This window comes from Quercus robur, chromosome 7 (assembly GCF_932294415.1).
Source record: "Quercus robur chromosome 7, dhQueRobu3.1, whole genome shotgun sequence".
Taxonomy (NCBI): domain Eukaryota; kingdom Viridiplantae; phylum Streptophyta; class Magnoliopsida; order Fagales; family Fagaceae; genus Quercus; species Quercus robur.
In genome coordinates this window covers 19175460-19200422 of record NC_065540.1, presented here as the reverse complement: position 1 = coordinate 19200422, position 24963 = coordinate 19175460, and the positions used below count along the sequence as shown (strand labels likewise).

Sequence of the window (24963 nt, the reverse complement as noted above, 5' to 3'; positions counted from 1 at the left end):
ATGGATGAATTAACTACAAGTGACCTTATACGCGCTCTGCCTTCGCGTGATTTTTACTCCTTCCCAGTTGGGCCTACCTCCCATGTTAAACCCAGTTAGTGGGCCCCGAATCCCACTGGACCCGAGTTTCATTTATTAAATCCGACTTTTGGACAAATTGAAATCCGCAAAATTTGTAACCGGTTATAAAGCCACCAATGTTGCCTCCGTTTTTTTAGTGGAAAACGCCAATTTGCCACTCTCTCAAATAGTTTTTCTTGTTCCTCAGACCACATCCATTTCTACAGACACAGAGAGAGAGAGAGAAAAAGAAAAAGAAAAAAAAGAGAAAAAGACATGGAATCCAACGAATTTGAAGATCCTCGATATCTCTGATTTGACATTCACTCTCTCACTGTACTACTACCTGGTAAGAAACTTTTAAAAACAAGCAAATAAACATCTTTGTTTGGTTGCCCAGAAATTAAAACCAGTTCAAAACTTTAAGCCCGCACGTTGTACTGGGCTTGTTTCTCAGCAACCAAACGGAGTGATTTTTTTTTTTTTTGTTCTTCTTAAAATTAATGGGTTTTACTTTTTATAAGCTGATTATATTAGTTGGTTCTTTTTGGCAGTGAATTGTGGGCTTCAGCTCCGCTTGTACTATTGACTTCGTACTACATATAATTAATAGAATCGAAAGGTTTTAGCTTGTTTAAGGTTTTTTAAGTTAAGTTCCAACCTGTCCTCCTCAAAGCTTTAAACCCAGTACTACATCGTGAGCTTTTTGGTTTCACAGTTTTTATTGTCCAAAGTTGAAACTTCATGTCCTGCTCATTCCAAAAGGTTCAGGAAATTGTTGTTGACCTTATCCAAGTCTTGTAAAATTATCAACTACATACATCTTTTGTAGTTGATATTTGAGAGGAGAGTTTACGCAATGGGTTTTCGGCTGGCTCGATTGTCGACTGGGCCTCCAATAAAACGAAGAGCGGGTTTACGAATAAAACAGGCGGGACGAGGTTCATACAGGGGTAGTTAGACTGGTTCAGTTGTGTTGTTGTGATAAATTTGGCTAGTTTTTTTATTTATTATTACTACTATTTTTCACAAATTGTATTACTAGACCTTTGTGGTTTTCTTGAAAGTTACTCCAAGTAATGGGGAGTACTGCTTTGAGGCAGTTTTTGAAGGGCCTTTGCAGCAATTCGCATTGGAAATATGCGGTTTTCTGGAAGCTTATGCATCATGGTCAATTGTAAGTTTTTCTTAATTTTCTGCACTCTCTTGTGTGTGTGTGTGTAATTTAATTGTGAAGTGTGTTTGCCTTTCATACAGAATTTTGAGGTAGTTAGTTATGCATCATTGTAAGTGAAATCATTAATTTGGAAAGCAACATTGAACTAAATAGCTAGAATTGAGGACTGTGGATGAGGAGATAAAAATGCAATGGCTAGAATTAAAGGATGAATGCTTCTCACACTTTTGAGAAGAACGGAACTTGTTTTGACTAATCCAGTGAGCTTCCTTCAATTCATGTGAGGCACTGAGTGCAATATGATCTTAAAATGGAATTAAAATTTGTCATTCATGTTTTTAAGTTATAAGACGTAGAAAATCTTTCAAGTCCTATAATGACATGTTGCTAAGTCAGTTCTTGAATTTGCATTTGTTTAATTCTATAATCAGTTCAAAGTTTATTTATTTATTTATTTATTTTTTATGATGCATAAAAAGAAAAGTTGCAAAATCTATGCTGGAAAAGTAGGATGGGAAATTCTTTTCCAATATTTCGAGTTTACTCTCATCACTTTGTTGTTGGTTTTGTCAGATACACTAAATTTGGTACTGTATTGTGCTAGCCTAAGTCATACTGACACTGAGTTTTTTGAGTAGCTCTAAATTTTTTCCTGATTATTTCTCTGACAGCCACAGTCATTGGAATATGTGGTCCTTGTGGACCGATTTCTTCTTTTATATATATATATATATATATATATATTGGCTTTGTTAATATATTATAATGCTAATGCAGCAAGAAAGATTTTAGTAACTTGTTGGGCTAGATGGATCAAATTATTCAGTTTAGTAAATAAGGTTTGTAAGGCATTATTTAGGCTGATATCTTCAAGATGATGAAGTGGAATGAACTTTTCCATTTTTCTGATATGTAACATGAATAAAGTATTTTTCCTTGAATAATAAGTTGTCTACTGTGTCTGTTTTTGGTTTGTTATGAATGTAAAAATCTAGTGATGTCTCTGGTGTGATATTAGTTTTCTTGATATTTCAGGATTTTGACTTGGGAAGACGGGTATTGTGATTATCCAAAACCAATAGAACCTGTGGAAAATATATCAGATGACATTTACTTCAAGGTTGTGAATGAGATATGGTCTTCAAGCTGTGAAACCAATACATGCAATGATGGCTCAGGGGGATATCCAATTGGATTAGCAGTGAATGATATGTCTTGTCATCATTATCCCATGGGAGAGGGGTATACTCTTGTACTTTATCCTTATCACTACATGTTTACTACTTGCCTTTACCCTCCAAATGGAATTATTTACTTATATCTTTACAAAATGTGTCTTCAGAATTATGAAATTGAGTATCCATGTAAATTTTAGATTGATTAATCCTTCTTAAGAGGAAGTTTTGAAGATAAAGCTTTTTACTTTGATTTTGAAGCAATTTCCTTTGGTTTTCAAATTTTTTCCCACGTGTGCTAAACTTGTGGTCATTCATGTCTTGTCAGTCCTAAGATACTGTTTTGCACATCTCTCTCTCTCTTTCTCTGTGCAACATGTTTTAAAGCAATACCCCTTGTTGCTTAGGAAGATAATCATAAGCTAAACAGTGTGATTAAAAGTGAGGTTCTCTATTATAAGAAGTATTGAGGTTGAAAAGTAATGGTGACTGAACCTGGATTTCTATAATTTATCAGAGTAGTTGGTGAAGTTGCATTTACAGGAAGCCATAGCTGGATCCTCTTCGAAAATAATCTTACTTGCGAATTCAATTATAATTTAGTTCCTGAGGTAAGATTCTAATGACAATAGTTAATTTGAGAATAAATTTCTTGAAACTCCTGCAAATACTGGACAAAATATCTCACAAGTGCAGTTGTTTCTGTTGACAGTGTCCAGATGAATGGCTACTTCAATTTGCAGCAGGTATCAAGGTAATTACTTTCTGAATTATACCATACCAACACATCAAATTCCATTTATTGTCAACTGGATAGATTTGAGTATGCCACGGCACAGTTTAGGGGAAAGTTGCAATTTTGGTTGCTCAACTTTCTCTTGTTATTATTTGCAAATGATTTATGAGTTGATTATTTACGTTGTGCAGACTATTTTGCTGGTGCCTGTACTTCCACATGGAGTTCTGCAACTTGGCTCATTGGAACCGGTATGAATTTATTCTCTATTTCACGTGTTGGCTGTAATGACAGTTTGCATTCTAGTTCCAACTGTTGTAGTGTTGTCATTGGTTACTTCTATAAGTTCTATTTGTGACCTATATACAACACCCCCCCCACCCCCCACCCCCCCCAACAAAGAAAAAGAAAAAGAAAAGTGAATAGTGTACAATTGAGCCTAAACAGTTAGAAGGTGTAGGAGTCACTTTGTTAGGGTTGATGTGAGTCATGGTGCATCAATTTGACGTATTCCTCCCTCTCTCTCCCCAAAAAATAAAAAGGAAAAAGGTAAAGGAAAAACTACTGCACATGCAGCAGTAGTCTTTTCCTTCTCTCCTGTGTGTCAACAGATGCATTCTTGTTGCTTTGTTAGTAATTATCTTATGTGTGGCTTTCATGTCCTATCAAGATTTCAGGTTGCTGAAGATCTGGCCATAGTTGCATATGTCAAAGATAGATTCAACACCCTTCACAATGTTGCAGGGAATATCGTACCTTTCACCTCCAACAGGGACATTCAAGCTCAAACATCCTCACCATCCTCAATGTCTGGTGTCCTGGAGAATTTCGATGAGCCTTCAGCCACAAGCACTGGCCATTTAAAGGCTGAAGATTTAGAGGCATTTGACCACATTAGACCAAAAATAAGAACAGTTGTGCCAACATCAACAGTTGAAAATGCAATGCAGTTGTCTGGAACAAATCTTGCAGGAATTCTCAATGGTACAAGCAAAAATAAGACTGGTGTCACTCCAAATAGTGTTGTTGGTTTATCAACTCCGCCACATCAATTGTTAAATGCTGACCACCTGGAGATTTTAGAGAGTACGCTCTTTGAATTGTCTTGTCTGGATAAATTACAGGCTTATTCTCAATGTAACAACTACAACTTGGGGTTGTTTGAAGAATCTTCCTGCGGAATCAACCTTTTCTCTACTGAATTTATGACAGAACAGTTGTTTGGAGACACAGATGCTAATGATACAGGTTATAACAGTGTGAGTAGTTTTTCTAGCTTTCCCATAGAATCTGAGCTAGACAAAACACTTGGAGTAACTTTTCAGCCGCAAACCAACCTGTGCAACCCATCTTTCTCAGTTGAGGATCCATATAGCAAATCAAGTTTTACATGCAATATAGATCTCTTCAATGGTGCTGAGCCAACATGGTATGCCAAAGGCAATGATGAAGATTTTCTCTTGGAAGCTGTAGTCGCCAGTGTGCCTGTCTGTTTAGATGATAATATAACTAATAGATCTAATAGTGTTAGGGCATCTGTAACCTTGCCCGGACAACATGCTGATTCCTTCCAGTCACAAAGTCAATCTGAAGTGAGTGCTTTAGTGGGCGATGATTCAGCTTCAAGGAGACATTTTAAATCTTCACTTGTTTCAAGGAACAGAGGTGCCTTCAATGGTTCTTCAGCCTCAGTTTCTTTCAATAGCATTAGGAGCACATTGATTGATGAAGTGCAGCAACAAAAAGATAGTGGATGTATGCAGCCTAGGAAGGGAACCAAGCCGTCCAATGTTGGCAAAAGACGGGCCAGAGCTGCTGAAAATCAAAGGCATCGGCCAAGGGATAGACAAATGATTCAGGATCGGGTCAAGGAGCTCCGACAACTTGTCCCAAATTCTGCAAAGGTGAGTGCAGTTTTGGTTATGTATTTGTAGTGCTTCAAACAGGTAATCACTTGATATTTTCTCATCTATCTTACTTAATGTGTTCCATATTTTATGTAATTCAGTGTAGCATTGATGGTCTCTTAGATCGAGCTGTAAAGCATATGCTGCATTTAAGAAGCGTAACCAAGCATGCTGAAAAATTGAGGCAATATGCCCATCATGAGGTATGTGAAGTCTTCTCATATTGGTGTGGGTGTGTGTTTGTTTTTAATGTCAACTGCCACTATAAACATTGAATTTTCTTTCAGATACGTACAAGTATTACTTTCAGATTAAAGATCTCAAATGGGTTTAGTTTATTAGAAATCTTTCAGCATAGGAATTGTTTGAGAAAATGACCAGCAACTTCTACTTCAACTAGATTACAAATGTTTAGGACTGAGGCATATGAGTAAAAACAGACTGATGTCAGGTGGATCTGTTAAGGTGTTTCTTTTATTTGACAATGTTTTTCTGATTGATGAGGCAGAGCTTCATTGATTAGAAAAATGTAGTTGTAGTCTTATAGAGTATTGGGTAAATTACAATTTACCCCCCTTTGGGTTTGACCATGTCACAATTTAGTCCACAAAGTTTCATTAGCTATATTTATACCCTTATAGTTTGAAGTTAATTGAAACTGCTAGGGTTCCATCCAATTAAATGATTTTGTATATTATTGACAAATTTACCCCTTGATTTCCTTTCCCTTCGTGTTCTTCTTCCTCTAATATCCAATCTAAAAGAAATGGGAATCAAAATTCAATCACCAATATTAGAGGTTGGTTTAAACTTTAAACATAAACAAAAACATGAGGTTGTCCACAAATGAGGAACTAATTTTGAAGTAGTGTAGAAGAGTTTCAAATGACATTGAGTTAGGTAATGAATTTGCTGTGGAATTAATGGAAACAACCAACATTGGTCTTCATGTTGAATTGGGCATGCAAAGCACAGTCCAAAGAAAAAAAAATGCAACAAATAATCACACAAAGTATAAATCAATCCAATTTCATATCCATCGGGTGAGTCCAAAACCAAACAAAATTAATAAATGCTCCCATTTTTCTTCAAAACTGATTTCCCTCTCTCTCTCTCTCTCTCTCTCACACACACACACACACACACACACACACACACACACATGCATGCCAAGCAAGATTAAAAAATGAGCCCATAACAACCATGACAACAAACCCAACCCATAACATCAAAATTTGGTGTGCTTAGTGTATGACTTGTGAAGTTTCAAGCTCTTTGATCCCTCGTAACTAGTATTGGTCCTCGACTGGGTCAGAATGCTCTGCTGCACAATGTCCCAGCCTCTTCCTAATTCCCCGAGTATTTTGCTCTAAGCCATCATGAACCCCTTCACCTGATCCCTCAAGCATTGTGATCCCTCTGGTTCAGTATTGGTCCTTGACTCACTGGACACAACAAACATCGTGCTTCTTTTCTCAAATGATGTGATTGGTTACCTGACATAATGTATTCTTGTGTCCTCTACCAGACTCTCCAGCTCCTCCTGCAATGTGTTCGATCCTCTCAAGCCAGTTTTGTTAAAATCCAAAAAAAAAAAAAGTAAACCCTAACCAACCACCATTCAAACCATTGATGAGCTCCCTCAGTTCATCTCGTCCTCCTTTTTTGAAAAAATTTTCTCACTCTTTCTCGAAAGGAAACCAGAGAAAAGAATGTTTTTGGATCTGTGAGAGAGGGTGTTTTTATTAAACTAGTCTCGTAAAATTGCTCACATATCCCATACCTGACAAAAAATGTTAAATTTGTACAGAACCGTAACAATTTTAGTCCAAACTATAAGGGTATAAAATTATAAATATAGCAAATGAAACTTTGTGGGCTAAATTGTGATATTTCCAAACCACATGGAGATAAATTGTAATTTACCTAAGAGTATTTAGGCGTATTTAGGCTCTATTAATACAATTGTAGTAGAATAGGAGACAGACAGATATACCCTTCACAAGAATGCCTTCTTGGGACCTTTGGTAGTGGTGCCGCCACCTCTCCACCACACACACAGATGCCTTGACATTATGGCTCCCTGCTGCATGGCTCTTGCCAATTGCTGTCTGATTGCCGCAGAACCAATTAAAAACAATAAACATTTAAAAAAAAAAAAATTAGCCATCTGACTGTAAATAATCAAATTACGGAAATCTTTGTTGCAGAGTATTAGCGATTAAAATGCTGATTGCTGGGGAAGGCTGCAAGATGAGGGATGTTAAATAATTTTCTCCAGATAAACCATAACTTGGAAAGTATACGCATAGTGTGACCTTAGGTGGTTGGGATTCAGATTTTTCCCTAGATAGGTTTAACTTGGAAACGTATATGCACAGTGTAACCTTAGGTGGTTGGGATTTAGATTTTTCCCTAGATAGGTTTAACTTGGAAAAGTACATGCATAGTGTAACCTTAGGCAGTTGGGATTCAGATTCAGTTTGCATATTGCAAATTATAGTTGTGTTTTTAACTCTTTTGATTCACTTGTAATATTCACATATTATAATAAATTCACAAATAGTCAGAAAATTTGGCCATTAGTTTTTTAGTTATGACTGCTATCTCAGCCTAGTAACATTATGATCCCTGATGTAACAAGCAGAAGTAAAATGTTTTGCACTTATGCAGGTGGCTAATCACAATAATTGGGTTTCACCTGAAACCAAAAATGTCAGCCAAAATGGGACTAGCTGGGCTTTTGACTTTGGCACCGAACTTCAAATATGCCCCATAGTTGTGGAAGATCTTGAAATCCCAGGACACATGCTGATAGAGGTCTGTACTGTCACGTGATAGATTTTAGTAATGCTAGGGATATTAGAAATTTTACTACATAAATTTTACAAACTGATGTGTCACTAATCACAAAAAAACATCAAACATTCATTTATTTTATTGTTTAAGTGACACCAATCATATTCTTGCCATATCAGTTTGTAAGTTTTTTATAGTAAACTATGTAATATTTTTAGTATTTTCCAATTGATTTACCCATAGCCATAGCCATAACCTAATTTTTTTTTTTTTTTTTTTTATAATTCATGTCTAATGCAGATGCTATGTGATGAGCATGGGCTTTTCTTGGAGATTGCAGAGGTGATTAGAGGTGCGGAGTTAACCATCTTGAAGGGTACCATGGATCTCCGTTCAAACAAAACCTGGGCTCATTTTATTGTTGAGGTATAGAATGGTTCTAAACCATGTTTTACAAATATTAAAGTGTTGCAGGCATTTTATTTTCTCACAATCGCTGCACAATGTGTACAGGGTCCCAGGGGCTTTCACAGAATGGATATTTTCTGGCCTTTGATGCATCTTTGGCAGCGTAAGAGGAAGCCCATCTCAAGCAGGATTTGATTCATATCATCTATAAGAAATGGTGTGAATTGGTTTTATGCTCCAAGTGCAAAACTATCGGATGAAAAACTGGGTCTGCTTCCTCTTGATTATATCTGTTACATTACACACCAGAAGTCGCAGATGTAATCGACACTCATATTGTACTCCATGGATTTATTGTCTGAACAAACCTGTGTGCTGTTAATGATGTTAATGATAAACTAGCAAGTAAAAGAATAAAAACCATCACGTGCATGCATGCACACAAGACTTTTATGTACATTTTACATAAAAGAACTTAAGTGTACAACTACAAAAAGTCCAGTCGAGAATCTCTATCCTAACAAAAATGTCACTCATTTTGTCCTCATTAACAATCTTGAAACTCAAACTGGTCTTTCAGCAAGCAGTAGCGTGTGCCACCAGCCACATGCAACATTTGTTGGCAGAGAACCATCAGTGGAAACTAGTGAAGGTATGTTTCGGTCTGCAGAATCTCCTAGACCAAGCTGCAAGCAATGCATGAAAGTAAAGGTCAATGTAACATTAATAACACACTAAGATAGTATATAGTTAAATAATTAAAAATTACCTGGCCATACTTGTTCCATCCCCAGCTAAATAGTTTGCCGTCCTCTTGAAGGAACACAAGCATATATAAGAAATTGTCAATATCGGACTTAAAAGTAAGATCTTGTTAAATATCAGGCCCATGTTCAAGTATTCACGTTTTATTTAAGACAATACATGAAATGAATGACCAAGATCTTGTTCGCATAAGGTTAAGCAAAGTAGTTAATAGTATATCGGAGGCTAATTCAATTTGACTAAAAGAATGAAATATTTGAACTAATACCGAAATATCATTTTGGGATTACCACTATATATATATATATATATACACACACATATCCTTTTATTTATTTATATGTATAAGCACATAATTTAAAATTCTCATATTTTATAGTCTAAATATTAACTTAACTTCATTTTTTAATATATTAGCTTAAATAACAGATATCCCTGTATAACCCCCCTTTTTTTTATATAAATTTTATAATTATTTTTCTTTGCACTGGCCGAAACACTTGGAAAAGTCTTGAGTACTTTGGTTTAAAGCATCACTTTTTTAAGTACAATTGCATTGTTTATACTATAAAATAACTAAATTAATGAAAATAAGCTATATCCAAATGCACACTAAAAGTATCCCAATTTCATCCTACCATAGGTGCATATAATGGCTATTAATACTTGATCTACTGGTGTGGATAGGTAAGTCTCATGATAGGCACTTAGCTAAAAATGAGTCTCATTTGATAGGCAGGCAATATAGCTCTTAACACCTCCCCTCCAAAGAAAAGGACTTCGATTGTTTCGTACTCTTTGTACACATGATGTGTTATCACGTGTGAAGTGTGAATATTCTTGAAAAAAGTGGATATCTTGTGTGAGAGTGAATACTGTGCATACAAAGCGTAAATCAATAGTGTGAAACAATAATTCCTTCACCCCCAAAAAAGTGTTGTGTACTGTAAGCTTTAACTCTAGAAAGTGTTGTGTACTGTATGCTTTAACTCTAGAAAGAGCTACATGGTTGCTGTAGTGCAGTTGAAAAATTATACCTGTTAGTATGGTACTGTGACGAGCCCCGCAGGATACTATTTTGGCATGCTTACTCTCGAGACTTGGAGCATCCAAAAGCCTAGGTAGAGTCTGAAGCAGGTAAAGTAATGTTTTAGTTGATATCACAAATTTCCTCCAAAAAGTGAACCTAAAGCAGTAAATATTGCAGTATTGCAAGCTAATATCAATTGACAGTTGTCAAAGCAAGGTCACCGAGTATCTTAGACAAGTAGATTGGAGTTAGCATTATATGTGTTTTCAACAGAGTATAAGTGAAAATCCAATAGGTTGATAAATGAGAGACATTTGAGTCACATACAAGTAGGAAGATATTTGGGTTATAAGCTGCTCCATTGCCTAATGATGAAGGTGGTTTATTATTCGAACTGTACCTAGCGACTAGCTTAATTAATGGAATATGCCAACTCAGTGGTTATTGGATATACCTCAGCCTGCTCAGCACCTGTTCCCAACTGTCCAAACTGATTCCCCCCAAAGGCATATACATGACCCTCAACAGTGATACATATGGTGTGCCATAGTCCAGCAGCAACTTTTTCCACTTGTTTACCCGATAAAGAAGACACACAAGTTGGTCTTAACTGGTCATTATTAGTCCCCTGTCCACACTGCGGGGGGAAAAAAATTACAAGCTATCAAAGGGACAAAAAAAGAGAGGTTGTAATACGTAAAGGCCGATAAAAGAAAGTGGACTAGATCATGGTATACAAAAAAAATGCCATCAAACCACTCAATGCAAGACTGTTCAAGGCCCTTACAGCCACAGAAAGCTCACCTGTCCATAAAGTCCCCAGCCAAAAGTAAGTAGTGCCCCAGCATCTGTGATTGAAAAGAAAAAATGATTAAAGGGAAGAGATCATGTCAGAATAATACTTATCAAATATTAACTTGAAAATTATTTCTACTATGTCGGATCAATAGAACCAAATATGAATGCAAATGATAGACTATAATGTGAATAAAAATGTCAAACAAAAAAAAGTCGGTCGGGCAATTCCAAACAAAAAATGCAATTCTAAGATTCTCTAACTTGCATATCATATTAAACCCAATTGATTCATGTAAGTGATTAGAGTAAGAAGAATGTTAAGATAGGCCATGGCCTCAGACAAGAAGCTGAACCCACAATTTCTTCATCATCCTCTGGGATAACTACAAAAGCTTGTGCAGCCATATGACCTACAGTCCTACACAACTAACCATCAAATGCTGACCTGTTATTACTGCACTATGCCGACCTCCGCAAGCAATTCCCTTCACGTAGCTTCCAGGAACTTTAGAAACTTGTGTTGATGAACTCATGCTTCCTTTCCCCAATGCAGACTGCTCAATGCAAGGTATGACGTGAGGAGTAGCCACCATCTTTACCCGGGTACCCAAACCTAGCTGCCCTTCGCCTCCATAGCCCCAACCCCACACCTGTCCCATATCTGAAACTTTGGTAAAAACATGATGCATCAGGTGTCTTGCTTTACATCAAAAATCTTCCATAGCTTCGAACTTCATACAACCTACAAAACTATATAGTGTGACCACAAAGAACTGACACCTATTCCTGGAACCATAAGCAAATGGAGTTCGGTGATCCAAGACGCAGTGAATATACCTGACAGTGCTAACGTGTGGCGTCCACCAGCAGCAACAGTGCTGATCCTCACTCCAGGACCCATATTTACAAGGCAAGCTGATACTGTAAAAAGATCATCCCCAGGTGTTGAGCTGTCCAGTTCTTGCTTAGCTAGTGCTATTTTCCTTCTCTTTCCAATTTCCTCTCCCACCTTTTTGTTATCAACGTGAGATACTGGCCCACCAATCAAATTTGAGCCCTGAGCCTTTCCACTCACTGTAAAATATTGCAATCTTCATTATTTACTCTGGAACGATTGAAAGGAATTATGGTTTCTTTCTCCAATACAAGAAAAAAAATCACCTTGGTCAGTAGAATCTGTTTGGAATATTCCTCCAGCGACCAAATCACGCACAATTTTTTCAGAGGGAACGCACTCCTTCCAGCCCCATGTGTATACTTCACCCATCTCTGTATATGACACAAACAATTTCAGCTCAGCAGCAACAATATAACCGCTTCAACTGAAAATGCGTGTTTGAACACTAGCTATTCATCATTGATACCATAAGAGTACAAAGCCATTATTAAAAAGAGCAAACATGAACTAATTGAAGCTGGTGTGCCTATATTCAATTTTCAATCTATTTAAGGCACATAATTTTTGTTGAAATAATAACCCATGCACAACAGTAATGTCATTTTCCATATATAATTCTTCCAGGTTCCATTTTCTCAATCACCATTAAGAGCCTGTCTTTCTCTTGAGAGATTCAGATAGCCACAAACAATTCAAAAAGCTCCACCAGAGCACATATGCAAGCAAGTTGAATCAAACTGTTTCCCCCTCAATTTTTACAATGAATTTTTTAAGATTTACAAATTACAATTTACGACCATATAAATTAGAAATTAAAATGTAAGAGTACCTGTTACTGAAACACAGTGCGCCCAACCAGCAGCTGCCTTCAACACTGAAGCCTCTGTTGGAAGAGGAAAAGGCTCTGGAGTTTCCTTAACAAAATTTGCAGTCAAAAGTAGATGTAAATCAATTCCAGAGAGCAAAAACAAGAAACAAGTTCATTAATTATAGGATCACTGCATTACCCCATGCTTCCCTGAAGTCATATAGCTTTGACCTTCATCATCTGTAGAGCCCCATGTTATGAGCTTCCCGGACTCTGATTCCACAATAAAACAGACTAACACATCAGTAACGACACCAGCAAGACAATCTGAAAACATTTTGGCCCCTATTTGTTCTAAATGCTCTGGTGCCAATTGAAAAATTGATTCAGACCCCCAAAAACCTAAATAGTGACTTGATTGAATGAACTATGATTTATTCCATTATTCCAACATATAGTACAAATAAGTATTTCAACCACGTACTTGGCAAAATATAAAAGTATTTCAACCACAAAATCAATTACCAAATCTAAAAGTAATAATAATAAAAATAGTAAAAAAGCACATAGATCTGGTGACAAGTGGAAAACCAATGAAATACCCATTCAAAGGAAAAAACACTCCAGGATATCCAACCCCATAGAAAATCCACCGTAGAAGAAAGTTACAATAGCCTACTTACAATGAAGCCAGACCCTCTATGTAACCTTGGATGTTATGTAACCTCAATGAATGCCTCGCTTGCCTTCCAATCACAGTGTCCTTAGAACTTTGGAATCCTTCTATGTGGACTTTCCACAAATGAATCTTGTCCATAACAACCTAGAACTCTGATGCTCCAAAGAACTTTCTAGCTTTTTTACCAATGAACTCAATGTCAAATGTTTAGGTTTTCTATGGCTTGAATGAACAACACTATGGTGTTTTAATCTCACGGTTCAGGCTCAAGTCAAGGGAAGGAACTCTCAAATAAGGGTATTCTAACTGTTTAGGATCAATAAGGTTTGCTCTCATTTGCTCTCAAAGTACCAAAAGCTTTGTAGCTCTATTGACACCACTTGGTGTTTCCAATGGAGACGTCCAAGGTTCCAATGGAGATGTCCAAGCTTTGTAGCTTTGTAGCTCTACTATTAAATTATTAAAGAGAAAATGTTTGATCTCAAAGTAATCTTGATACCACAGCCTCTCTCCTCTCAATTTCTGCAACAAGGATTGGTTTATATAGGAAAACATGCTGTTAAAGTCAGTATATTATTTTCTGCAGTTTCACTCAAGCAAGGGTTTAGCGAGTGTTGGGGATTTCACCAAATCAGGGAGTAAGATGAAAGAACAAAATGAACACAATAATTAAACAAAATTTATGATTGACTTGGAGACACAATTGAATGGTATCCTTAGACAATATTTGTCCCCCATGCAAGTTGCTAAAGGATTACTACAAATTAGTCCCCAGGATGCAACCCAAGTTTATTGGGTTCTACAAACAGCAATTTTGGAGAATACCCACAAGATTTCTTGTATTTCTTAGAAACTATTCTTTAGGGAGAGAGAGACTTACTATCAAGTGCACATGAACCACTATTTATACCCATAGGGTTATAACCCTTCAAAAGGTACCAATGGAGAGTTATAATGCCACATAAAACTGTTCACAAGATTTAAAATCTTTCCCAATGTTCAGAACGGTTACCACAAATTTTGCAGAAAATTATGCAAAAACATATTTTGCGAGGCTCGATCGATCAAGAGGAATTGAGCATCAATTGAAGGCTCTTTTCGATTGATCGAACAGGAATCCAGCATCAATCGAGTCAGGCAGAATCTTCAAATAAATTAATCACTTTGATCGATCAAGCGAAAGCTTCGACCCATCGAGAAGCCTTTCTCACTACTTCGATCGAACAAACAGAAGTCTTGACTAATCGAACATCTTGGAACTTGAATTTTCACAAAGAAAATTCCAAATCTCGAAATTTCATTTTATTCATTTTACAAATGAATACTCTCCAAACTTATATCATTATTATAACCTATCCTATATATACAACAGCAAGCTCTCAAGGACCACATAGTTGTGCCACCGTCAAACTGTTATATCTCATTCGTTTAAAATCCAAACTGGGTCAAATTTGTATTTGAAGCACTGATATCTACTTTCCAATGTAACAAGTTTCACTCAATAATTCGTTATGGACTAAAAGATATGAGCAAAAAATATCAACTCTTCATTTTTTAGCCAACCACAACCTCGTTATCTTTGAATAGAATTTGAACCAAACTCGCTCACATAATTATATTAATACAATCCAAATTTGGTATATTTTGGCATAAGGATTTATCAACACATATGTTAACTACTTCAATGAACATTCCCAAATATCAGCTACAGAAAAATGACTAAATCTTCAAAATCCTAACAATATTCAAAACAATCTAAAACTGCTTTCGAGTTCTATAGTTTCAATTAGAAAAGTCTAGTGCCAGTTCAGGAAGGAGACCTGAAATCAAATCCTATCTTACTCGCAGCTGGCGTTAGTTTATCAAGTTATGTCCAACCTTTACAATGCACACTCTTATTGATTCACTATCATACAGAAAACCACTAAATCTTAATTAAAACCAAAAAAAAAAAAAAACTTCAAAACCATCTAAACTGCTTTACAGTTGTACAGTCTTAGTCTAGACACTCAAACACATAAATCAAATGAGTTTCTTTGATGTAATCAATAACATCGAAAACCCATTAAAAATGGAAGTCAAAAAGAACAAACAGAATCAAATCTAGGAGTCCAAGACCAAAATATTAAGCACAAACTACAAAATAAAACTGACAATACATATATATGAAACTCGATTCAACCTGAAATGGCCATAGCGAATCCACAACCACCACCACAAACATCCTTCCACGAATCTCCACCGCAGCCCGAACCCGGAAGCTGAACCGGCACCGGAGACAGTATCGGAGATTTCTCCGGCGAAGCTCCTGGTATATATCCACACATATACACCACTGTTTCTTTATATTCCTCCATTTTCACCCCCTCTTCTCTTTCACTTCCATTCATCGCAAACTTTTCTTTCTTTGAACCAAAAATAAACCAAACAAACTCTTTGTTAACCTTACGGAAAAGCTTTGAGCTTTGAGCAATGAAAGAGAGAGAGAGAGACGTGCAGAGACAAAAGCCAGTGCTTATGAAACGAAAAGTAAAAGACAAACTCAAGGACAAGAATAACTTTTCTTACAAAAATTGGGGCGTATCATTTACAAGGACATAGAACATGCCACGTAGGATGCGCACGTGGTTGAGTGGACACGTGGAGAAATCAGGACCGCATAGATGGACTTTGTTTAATATTTTTTTGAAGTCACGAGTTGGCTGGAAGTTTCTGGAAGATGAAGAAGTTTCCTCTGCGTTCGATGTATTCTTCAGTGGTCGACACGTGGTGGGTCTGATGTTGTCACTTTCTAGTTGTTTATTATTACAGTACACAATTGTTTTTGTTCTTTGTGGCTTGTGGGAGTGTGAGGTTTTGAATTTATCTTTTGTTTAATGACTTTAATCGAATCGATGAGGTTTCACGCTGGATTAAGAATCTACCAGACGTTACTAGGGCTTGGTGTGTGGCACCATTAGGGCCGTTCAGATTGATGCTCTTTTGATCGACGGTCAGGAGTGCCACGAGGCTATAAATTTAGTTCAATCATCACTTGCGTGAAAACATAGTCTCCTTTAATATAATATTCTTTAATCGTTAAAGAGATTAGGATTGGGATCTCAAGAGTTATTTATTTATTATTATTTTATTTTAATCTCCACTCTTTGCTATTTCAAAATTCTATCTTATCCATTTAAAAATAGTAAAGTAGATTTTACGAAATTATCATTAATTTAAAATTAACTTACATGTTTATGAGTTTTCATTTTGATCCCTTAAGTTTGATGTTTTCATTTTGGTTCACCAAATTTGATACTGTTTTCAAAACGATCATTTACTCATCTCTAAAACTAGTCTATTTATTAAGTGCCAACATACTGATTGTTGAAGGGGGAACATTGCTTAGTTTTAAAGTTAAGGGAGAGAGAAAGCCGGGGGGGGGGGGGGGGGGGGGCGGCTCTAAAGTTAAGCAAGGAATATGTGGTAAGTTCGAGTCATGATCAATGTTTTAGGGAGGGGATAGAGGGTGTTATGCGATCGGACCAGAAGAGGCCATAGATGCTATTAGCAATTTTGAAGGAGTAGAGCTTGGAGAAAGAGGATGCAAAAGAGTGAAGATCAAAACATGTGTTTCCAAGGATTCTGAATTTTTTTAGCAATGCACACCATTGGGATTCGTTGAAAGGGTTGAACCGTGGTGTAGTTGTTGAATTAGGTTTTGAAGATAGGCATAGTTGCGCTGTAGAGGTGCTTGGATTTTTTGAGGGATTTGATATATTTAATTTCTTAACTAGTGGGATTTGCTAGTGTAATTTGGCTATGAGAGAATGTTATATAAACTGTTTTTTTTTTTTTAAATAAAAATAAATTCATTGGAAATGATGATTTTAAGGATTGTTGTTATACTTTTGTTTATTATTCTTCCTCTTCAAGAATTGAGATGAAGATTCTCATATTTTCTTATTATTCTTTCTCTTCAAATTAAGAATCTAGGCTTCATGTTATATAGAAAAACTATTATTTTAGTGTTTATGAAGGATTTAATGGGCATATTAATATGAACAATGCACAAATTTAGAAAAACAATTTTTCGTTAATTAACTATATGGTACACTCAATTCCCTCTCTTATCCTAAACTTTAAAATTGGGCAATGTCCCCCTTTAAGTATTGGAAATTAGTAAATTGCCCCATGCTATTATCAAATTGAATGTAACAAAATTTGATAATGGCAAGGGCTAACTTGCTAATTTTCAATGCTTCTAGGGGGACATTGGTCGATTTTATAGTTGAAGGGGAAGAGGGATTAAAGTGTACCACTTAGTTAGGGGGCGCGCATGCGAGGGGGGGGGGGGTGAAATTAACCCTTTTTTGTGTACAATGTTGTTAGGAGTCCAAGTATCATAGTCATGATTGTATTGATAATTCTAAGTGTAATAGTCACTAATATATGGACAGATGTATGGATAATTGGTGTATTCCACTTGGTGCATTGCATTATATGTTAGGTTTGTTAGTTTTTGAGTTGACATGTTAGTTAGGAAGTTAGTTAGCTTGGCAGTTTTGGAGGAAAAATAGGGTCATTCTTGTATATAAGACTCGATGAGCATTTTAATAAGAATAAAGTAGAAAAGTTAATCCAATTGCTCTCTCTCTTCAACTCTCGCTTTCTCCCCTTCCCCAATTCTCTCAACTCAGGAGGTTAGCTACCCTCGAAGTAACTGTTTTCCCTCTAAACTTCTCTTGATTGGCCAAGAACTTAACAATTGGTATCAAAGCTTGCTTTCCTGCAACCATGGCCGAAACTAGATCCTCTTCTTACATCAATGAATCCCTATCCCTTCTTAAAACTACCATAGATCACCATGCCCATTCTTTACAAGAGATCAACTGATAGTTGAATGCTAACACTCAACAATTGAATGGCAATACTCAACAATTGAATGCCAACACTCAACAATTGAACGCCATTAGTTTGGCTTTGCAGAAACTCATGAAGTTGAAGAATAGAGATAGCAACAATTTATGTCTCCAAGGTCTTCATCTCAATCCCCAAAATCCCTTATATCACAAGTTGTTTCTCTACCTCTCTCGAATATGTCAAAGAGTGTGAGACTTGATTTCCCTTGATTAATAGGAGATGATCTTGCTTCTTGGGTATACAAACCGATCAATATTTCAGTTTCTACTAAACCCCATTCAATGAGAGGTTGTTAATCGCTTCTTTCCACATGGATGGAGATGCCCTGGTATGGTTTCAAGATAGTGATGAAAATGGGGTGTTTGCAACTTGGGAAGGATTTCTGGAAGCATTGTTGACAAGGTTTGGGAATATTGCATATAAGGATCCTATGGAATCACTCACAAGATTGAGGCAAACAACCAATGTTGTGGTTTACAAAGGGCAATTTGAAGCCTTATAAAATAGAATTAAGGGTTTGTTTGATAGCCACAAATTGAGTTGTTTTCTTAGTGATCTCAAGGATGAGGTGAGGTTACCCGTGAAGATGCTCGGTCCCAAGAACCTTAATGAAGCCTTTGGATTAATAAAAATCCAGGAAGAGTACCTGAATAGTAGCCGTAGAGGTCAGAGGTCTTCAATTGACTATGCTAAGCCTTCAATTTAGGTCCCAAGCCTGAGGTGAAATTGGAATCCAGATTTAGGCTTCCCCTGTAGAGGTTGTCACTTGCTTAGACGGAGGAAAGAAGAAGGAAGGGCCTTTGTTTTAATTGTGATGAGAGGTTTTAGCCTGGTCATTAATGTAAGTCTGTTAAGCTTTTCTTGTTAGAAGGTCTCTATCCTTTTCAATAATCTAGTTCTAATGTTCAATTGGTGGAACTTGATGATTTAGAGGCTACTTTGTTACAATTAGATGTGGATAAATTTGATGATAGTAAGTTTGAACCTAAAATGGTAGAAGCTAAGATCACACTTTATACTTTTTTGGGTAGTCCCTCACCTGGTACAATGACAACTAAAGGAAAGATTAATGGACATTGGCTTATTATCTTGATTGACACTGAATGTACTCACAACTTTGTGGATGCTACTATGGTTTTTTATTTTTATTTATTTTTTATTTTTTAATTTTTTACAATTGCCTTTAGACTCTTCTGTAACTTTTGAGGTAAAGGTAGCTAATGGTGCTTCCATTAGAACACAGTGTGTTTGTTTTAATGTCAAGGTTACTATGCAAGGTCAAGTTTTTGCAGTTGACTTGAATGCATTGGCTTTGGGTGACTGTGAACTGGTCTTAGGTACTCAATGGCTCAGAACCCTTGGTCTAATCCAATGGTACTTCTTGGAAATGTCTATGGTGTTCCAACATCTCAATTCTACTATGAAATTAGTAGGTTTGCAACCTATTGGTTTGACCATTCAAGAGGGAACTCAATTTTTTAGGCCACCTGTGAAGAAGGGCTTTATGTTGTATCATTGGTTGCTACCAGCTATTTTTCTTCACAATGTGCTCCAGAAATAGAAGAGTTATTAACTGAATTTGCTGCTGTTTTTGGAACACCTACTGGCTTACCTCCCTGTAGAGGTCATGAGCACTTGATTCTTCTAAAGGAGGGCATTGCTGTGTGTCAGAAGCCCTATAGGTACCCTTACTTCCAAAAAGACTAAAATTGAGAAGATTGTCAATGACCTATTGGAGATTGGGTTTATAAGGCACAACCAGAGCCCTTTTTCTTCTCTAGTGTTGTTGGTGAGGAAAGCTGATGGGTCTTGGCGTATGTGTATTGACTACAAAGCTCTAAATCAAGCTACAATCAAAGATAAGTTTCCAATCCCAGTTGCTGATGAATTGCTTGATGAATTAGTTGGTTCTAGTATTTTTTTTCTAAGCTAGATTTGAGATTTGGCTATCACCAAATTCGTATGAAGGATGAAAATATTTCCAAAACTGCTTTTAGAACACATGAGGGACACTATGAATTCCTAGTTATGTCATTTGGCTTGACCAATGCCCCATTTGCATTCCAAATTTTGATGAATGCTGTCTTTAGGCCATACTTAAGGAAGTTTGTGTTAGTTTTCTATGATGACATTTTGGTTTTTAGCAATAGTTTGGAGTTGCACCTTTAGCATCTTAGAGTTGTTCTCAGCTTGCTGTTGCAGCATCAACTATATGCCAAAAGGAGCAAATGTGTCTTTGGCATCTTTGAAGTGGAGTATCTTAGCCATATTATTTTTGGTCAAAGTGTGAGTGCTGACCCCAGGAAGATTTCTGCTATGCAGGCCTGGCCTTCTCCAAAGAATGTTAAGGCCTTGTGTGGATTTTTAGGCCTCACTGGATACTGTAGGAAGTTCATCCAACACTATGGCCAGATAGCTGCTCCCTTAATTGCCTTGTTGAAGAAAAAAGGCTTTTGTGTGGTCCATTCAGGTTAAGGAATCATTTCAGAACTCAAGGTTGTAGTATGTCATCCATCTGTCTTGGCCTTATCAAATTTTTCTAAGCCTTTTACTATAGAATGCGATGCTTCAGGTGTGGGTTTAGGAGTTGTTTTAATGCAAGATCAGAGGCCAATTGCTTTCCACAGTCAGCTCTTGACAGGCAAGGCTTCACATCTGTCTACCTATAAGAAGGAACTATTAGCTCTGGTTACTACTGTGCACAAGTGGAGGCCTTACTTGTTGGGAAGACCATTTGTCATCAAAACAGACCAACATAGCTTGAAGTACATCTTGGAACAACAGATTGCTACTCCAGCTCAGCAAAAGTGGTTGGCTAAGCTCTTAGGCTATTTGTTTGTTGTAGAGTATAAGAAAGGTTGTGAGAATAGGGTTGCTAATGCCCTTTCTAGAAGGGTGGATGATGACCTTATGGGAGATGTAGATTAGGTTTCATCTTTAGCTTCCCTATGCTTGATTTTTTTCCTTGCCCTTCTTGGATTAAGAAGTTGAAGGCTAGTTATGCTTCTTCTCTCGAAGCTCAGCAATTCCCCAAGGACTTGTAGTTTGATGCAATCTGTCCTAGATCTTTTTCACTACATAATGGCCTAATTCTTTACAAAGGGAGGGTGTTTCTGTGGCCTACTTGTGTTCTAATACCCAAAGTACTTCATTTGGTGCATGATAGTCCCTTAGGAGGGCATGCTGGGTTTCTAAAGTCTTATCATAGACTAAGGCAATATTTTTTCTAGCAGGGAATGAAAGCTAATTTGAAGACACATATTAGGGAGTGTGGAGTGTGTCAACAAATGAAGCATGAAACCTATCATCTTGCTAGTTTGTTGTAGCCCTTGCCTATTCCTAATAAGCCTTGGTCTGCAGTAAGTATGGATTTTGTAGATGGATTGCCTAAATCTCAGTGAATGGATGTCATTATGGTGGTAGTTGACAGACTTACAAAGTATATGTATTTCATTGGACTTTCACATCCTTATTCTGCAACTAAGGTTGCTCATCTCTTTGCTTAGAACATCTTGAAACTCCATGGCATGCCTACTTCTCTGATTTCTAAAAGGGATCCTGTGTTTACTGCCAAGTTTTGGGTTGAATTGATGAAGCTTCAAGGTCTTCAGTGGGCAATGTCTTCTGCCTACCATCCTCAGACTGATGGGTAGACTAAGGTTGTCAATAAGAGCTTGGAACATTATCTTAGGTCTTTCTCTGTTGATAGACCCTTTGAGTGGTATGATTGGTTATATTTGGCTTAGTTTTAGTTCAAGACCAATTACCATACTGCCACTAAACTTACTCCATTTGAGGCTCTGTATGGTACTGCTCCACCTAGACTACTGGATTACATTCTAGGAACAACTCAAGTAGCTGCTGTTGATTTTGTGCTACAGTCTAGGCAACAAATTTTGTCCTTGCTCAAACAAAATTTTGTAGATGCTCAAGCCAAGATGAAGCAACAATATGATTTACAGGAAACTGAGAGAGTTTTTCAAGTTGGGGACCGAGTTTACTTGAGACTCCAACCTTATAAATAGCAATCTGTGGCCTATAGGGATTCTCATAAACTCTCTCCTCGATTCTTTGGCCCTTTCAAGATTATCCAAAGGGTTGGTGAGGTTGCTTATAGGTTGGATCTTCTTGTTGATTCTTCTATTCACTTGGTGTTTCATGTTTTTTGCTTGAAGGCTAAGTTGGGTCACAAGATTGTGCCCCTTGCTCTTTTGCCTTTTGTCAACTCCTAGGGTGTTCTTGCCTCTGAAACTGTGGCAATTCTATAGACCATGTCACACCAGTTGCATAGGAGGACTATTACTCAGCTTTTGGTTTAATGGCAAGGGTGTTCCTCTAAGGATGCTACCTGGGAGGACCTTTTGACACTTCAGCAACAGTTCCCTCATCTTATGGGCAAGATGTTCTAATGGAGTGGGTAGTTGTTAGGAGTTCAAGTATCATAGTCATGGTTGTATTGATAATTCTGTGTAATAGTCATTGATATATGGATAGATGTATGGATAATTGGTGTATTGCACTTGGTGTATTGCATTATATGTTAGGTTTGTTAGTTGTTGAGCTGGCATGTTAGTTAGGAAGTTAGTTAGCTTGGCAGTTTTGGAGGGAAAATAGGGTCATTCTTGTATATAAGACTCGATGAGCATTTTAATAAGAATCAAGCAAAAAAGTTAATCCAATTGCTCTCTCTCTCTCTCTCCCCTTTTCCAATTCTCTCAACTCAGGAGGTTAGTTACCCTCGAAGTAACTGGCTTCCCTCTAAACTCTTCTTGATTGGCCGTCCAAGTATCATAGTCATGGTTGTATTGATAATTCTAAGTGCAATAGTCACTGGTATATGGACAAATGTATGGATAATTGGTGTATTGCACTTGGTGTATTGCATTGTATGTTAGGTTTGTTAGTTGTTGTGCTGGCATGTTAGTTAGGAAGTTAGTTAGCTTGGCAATTTTGGAGGGAAAATAGAGTCATTCTTGTATATAAGACTCGATGAGCATTTTAATAAGAATTAAGCAGAAAAGTTAATCCAATTGCTTTCTCTCTCTTCAACTCTTTCTCTCTCCCTTTTCCCAATTCTTTCAACTCATGAGGTTAGTTACCCTCGAAGTAACTGTTTTCCCTCTAAACTCTTCTTGATTGGCCAATAACTTAACAATTGTCTTGTAAGCAATGTGATTTTGTCCTTATATCAAATACAATTCTTCACCTACAAGACATTGAACACCTTTCACTAATTTTGCAAGTATCACGAGGAATTCAATTTCAGGCGTTACCGACAATAGAGAGGAGATTTACTAGAAGTCACTTCATACGTGAACTGAAAATGAGCCTAGACATTCCTCAAATCTCAAGTTCCCTCTATAAAAGGGGATCAACCCCCACTTTGAAAATCATTTTGAACTTATTATTCAAGCTCATATCATACCTTTTATTGAGCCTTAAACGAGTCTTCACTTAACTTTGTTTATATTGGGTTTGTTCATAAACATTTTTTTATTAGCTTGACTCATTTATCAAACACGCATGACACTAAGTGCTAGTTTGGATAGCACTTAAGTGCTGCGTCTGCGTTTTCACTCCTTTTTTTTTTTTTTTTTTTCTTTTCAGCGGCAACAGTTGACCCAGTCTTCTGTGAACAGTGCACTTGTGCACTGTTCACGGGTCCCACAAACTCCACTTTTTATCAACTTTTTCATTAAAAATGGGTCCCACAGTACTATTCACACATTTAAAAATTATTTTGCTACAGTGTTTTCAGTTTTCAGTTTTCAATTTCAGCAAAATAAGTTCTATCCAAACTGACTCTAAGGCTTGGCTTTGAGAGAGAGAGAGAGAGAGAGAGAGAGAGAGAGCTATTGATAATTAAAACAAGGAGTTATTGTAGAGAAATACTAATAATTAAAACTAGGAGTTTTTTTTTTTTTTGGTATGATAATTAAAACAAGGAGTAATTGTAGGTAATTGATCATATTTATGTTCAAGTTTGTTGTCTGACTACCCAATATTAATGTCAAACACAAACCTGTAATTGTTAACTTATATTGATGGGTTGGGCTCACTAGCGTAGTGAGTGTTCCATTTAGGTTAGGCCCCAATCCCTTTACTGGCCTAATGTCATTAGCCTAATGTCTTTACAATGAAAATCCTTTGTTCTATTTTGAGTGTCCCTTTTATGCTCTATCACTCATAGTTTGCTACATATTTTTTCCCCTTATAAAATAATTAAAGTTTAAAATAGAAAAAAAAAAAAAAAAGTTAGACATTTGGGAGTTAGTAAAGTATAAAGTGGATCACTAAGTGCGAGATAGAAGATTTTTATTAATGTCTTTAAAATAAATGGAGAATGACATTTTAAGCCCTATATTGTAGGCGTTGTTACAAATTAAAGCCTATAGTGTTTTGAGTTTTAAATTGAACCCCAAACTTTAATAATTGTATCATTTAAACCCCTCAATCAAACTTGAAAAATACAAGGCATAAATTGTAATGATTTTAAAAGTAAAAAATTTGTTTGAAATTAATGAAATTATAAGATTTAATTTGTAACTGTCTTAAACTACCAGGTTTAACTTATAGCTTTTGAAAAGATATGGAAACAACCCCTAAAATATAAAGTTTAAAAAATAATTTACCCAAAAAGAATATTTTTGAATTTATCTCACCAATTTTTTTGCTACCTCAATTCTCTAATATCTGCACATAAGTGCTTATTTTCTTAGTTTTTTTTTTTTGGGCATGCACCATATTTGCCCCTGCTGCTGCTTAACATGGAATATACATTAGAACATGAACGCACTACCGACAGAGATCATTCCCAAAAA

General features: G+C 36.6%; 2 protein-coding genes across 4 annotated transcripts; one reads left to right on the top strand and one right to left on the bottom strand.

The window, feature by feature from the left end:
* Window positions 1-209: 209 nt before the first annotated feature.
* LOC126692649 (transcription factor LHW-like) lies at window positions 210-8719 on the top strand. 2 transcript variants are annotated; one of them, XM_050388339.1, is made up of 11 exons: window positions 210-409; window positions 615-1237; window positions 2273-2479; window positions 2930-3023; window positions 3125-3166; window positions 3340-3399; window positions 3826-5052; window positions 5157-5258; window positions 7729-7875; window positions 8155-8280; window positions 8368-8719. In XM_050388339.1, the coding sequence occupies exons 2-11, from the start codon at window positions 1140-1142 to the stop codon at window positions 8455-8457; spliced, it is 2193 nt and encodes a 730-aa protein (XP_050244296.1). In that variant the 5' UTR covers window positions 210-409; window positions 615-1139; the 3' UTR covers window positions 8458-8719. The 2 variants fall into 2 exon arrangements, with proteins under 2 accessions (XP_050244296.1, XP_050244297.1); XM_050388340.1 differs by lacking the exons at window positions 210-409; window positions 615-1237 and having other exon boundaries at window positions 2339-2479; window positions 3819-5052.
* LOC126692650 (ultraviolet-B receptor UVR8-like) lies at window positions 8361-15778 on the bottom strand. 2 transcript variants are annotated; one of them, XM_050388341.1, is made up of 11 exons: window positions 15423-15778; window positions 12761-12834; window positions 12583-12667; window positions 12017-12124; window positions 11693-11929; window positions 11301-11522; window positions 10862-10905; window positions 10512-10694; window positions 10065-10155; window positions 9032-9075; window positions 8361-8948 (listed from the first exon to the last, which is right to left on the bottom strand). In XM_050388341.1, the coding sequence occupies exons 1-11, from the start codon at window positions 15628-15630 to the stop codon at window positions 8826-8828; spliced, it is 1419 nt and encodes a 472-aa protein (XP_050244298.1). In that variant the 5' UTR covers window positions 15631-15778; the 3' UTR covers window positions 8361-8825. The 2 variants fall into 2 exon arrangements, with proteins under 2 accessions (XP_050244298.1, XP_050244299.1); XM_050388342.1 differs by having other exon boundaries at window positions 11301-11516.
* Window positions 15779-24963: the final 9185 nt, after the last annotated feature.

Excerpts from the sequence above, each read along its gene's own strand:
- LOC126692649 (XM_050388339.1), top strand. The coding sequence starts at position 1,140 with ATGGGGAGTACTGCTTTGAGGCAGTTTTTGAAGGGCCTTTGCAGCAAT. Across the intron at positions 3,167-3,339 it reads AATTTGCAGCAGGTATCAAG|ACTATTTTGCTGGTGCCTGT; the intron begins GTAATTACTTTC and ends TACGTTGTGCAG. Across the intron at positions 5,053-5,156 it reads TTGTCCCAAATTCTGCAAAG|TGTAGCATTGATGGTCTCTT; the intron begins GTGAGTGCAGTT and ends TATGTAATTCAG.
- LOC126692650 (XM_050388341.1), bottom strand. The coding sequence starts at position 15,630 with ATGAATGGAAGTGAAAGAGAAGAGGGGGTGAAAATGGAGGAATATAAA. Across the intron at positions 12,835-15,422 it reads ATTCGCTATGGCCATTTCAG|AGTCCGGGAAGCTCATAACA; the intron begins GTTGAATCGAGT and ends TTGTGGAATCAG. Across the intron at positions 12,668-12,760 it reads TGACTTCAGGGAAGCATGGG|GAAACTCCAGAGCCTTTTCC; the intron begins GTAATGCAGTGA and ends AATTTTGTTAAG.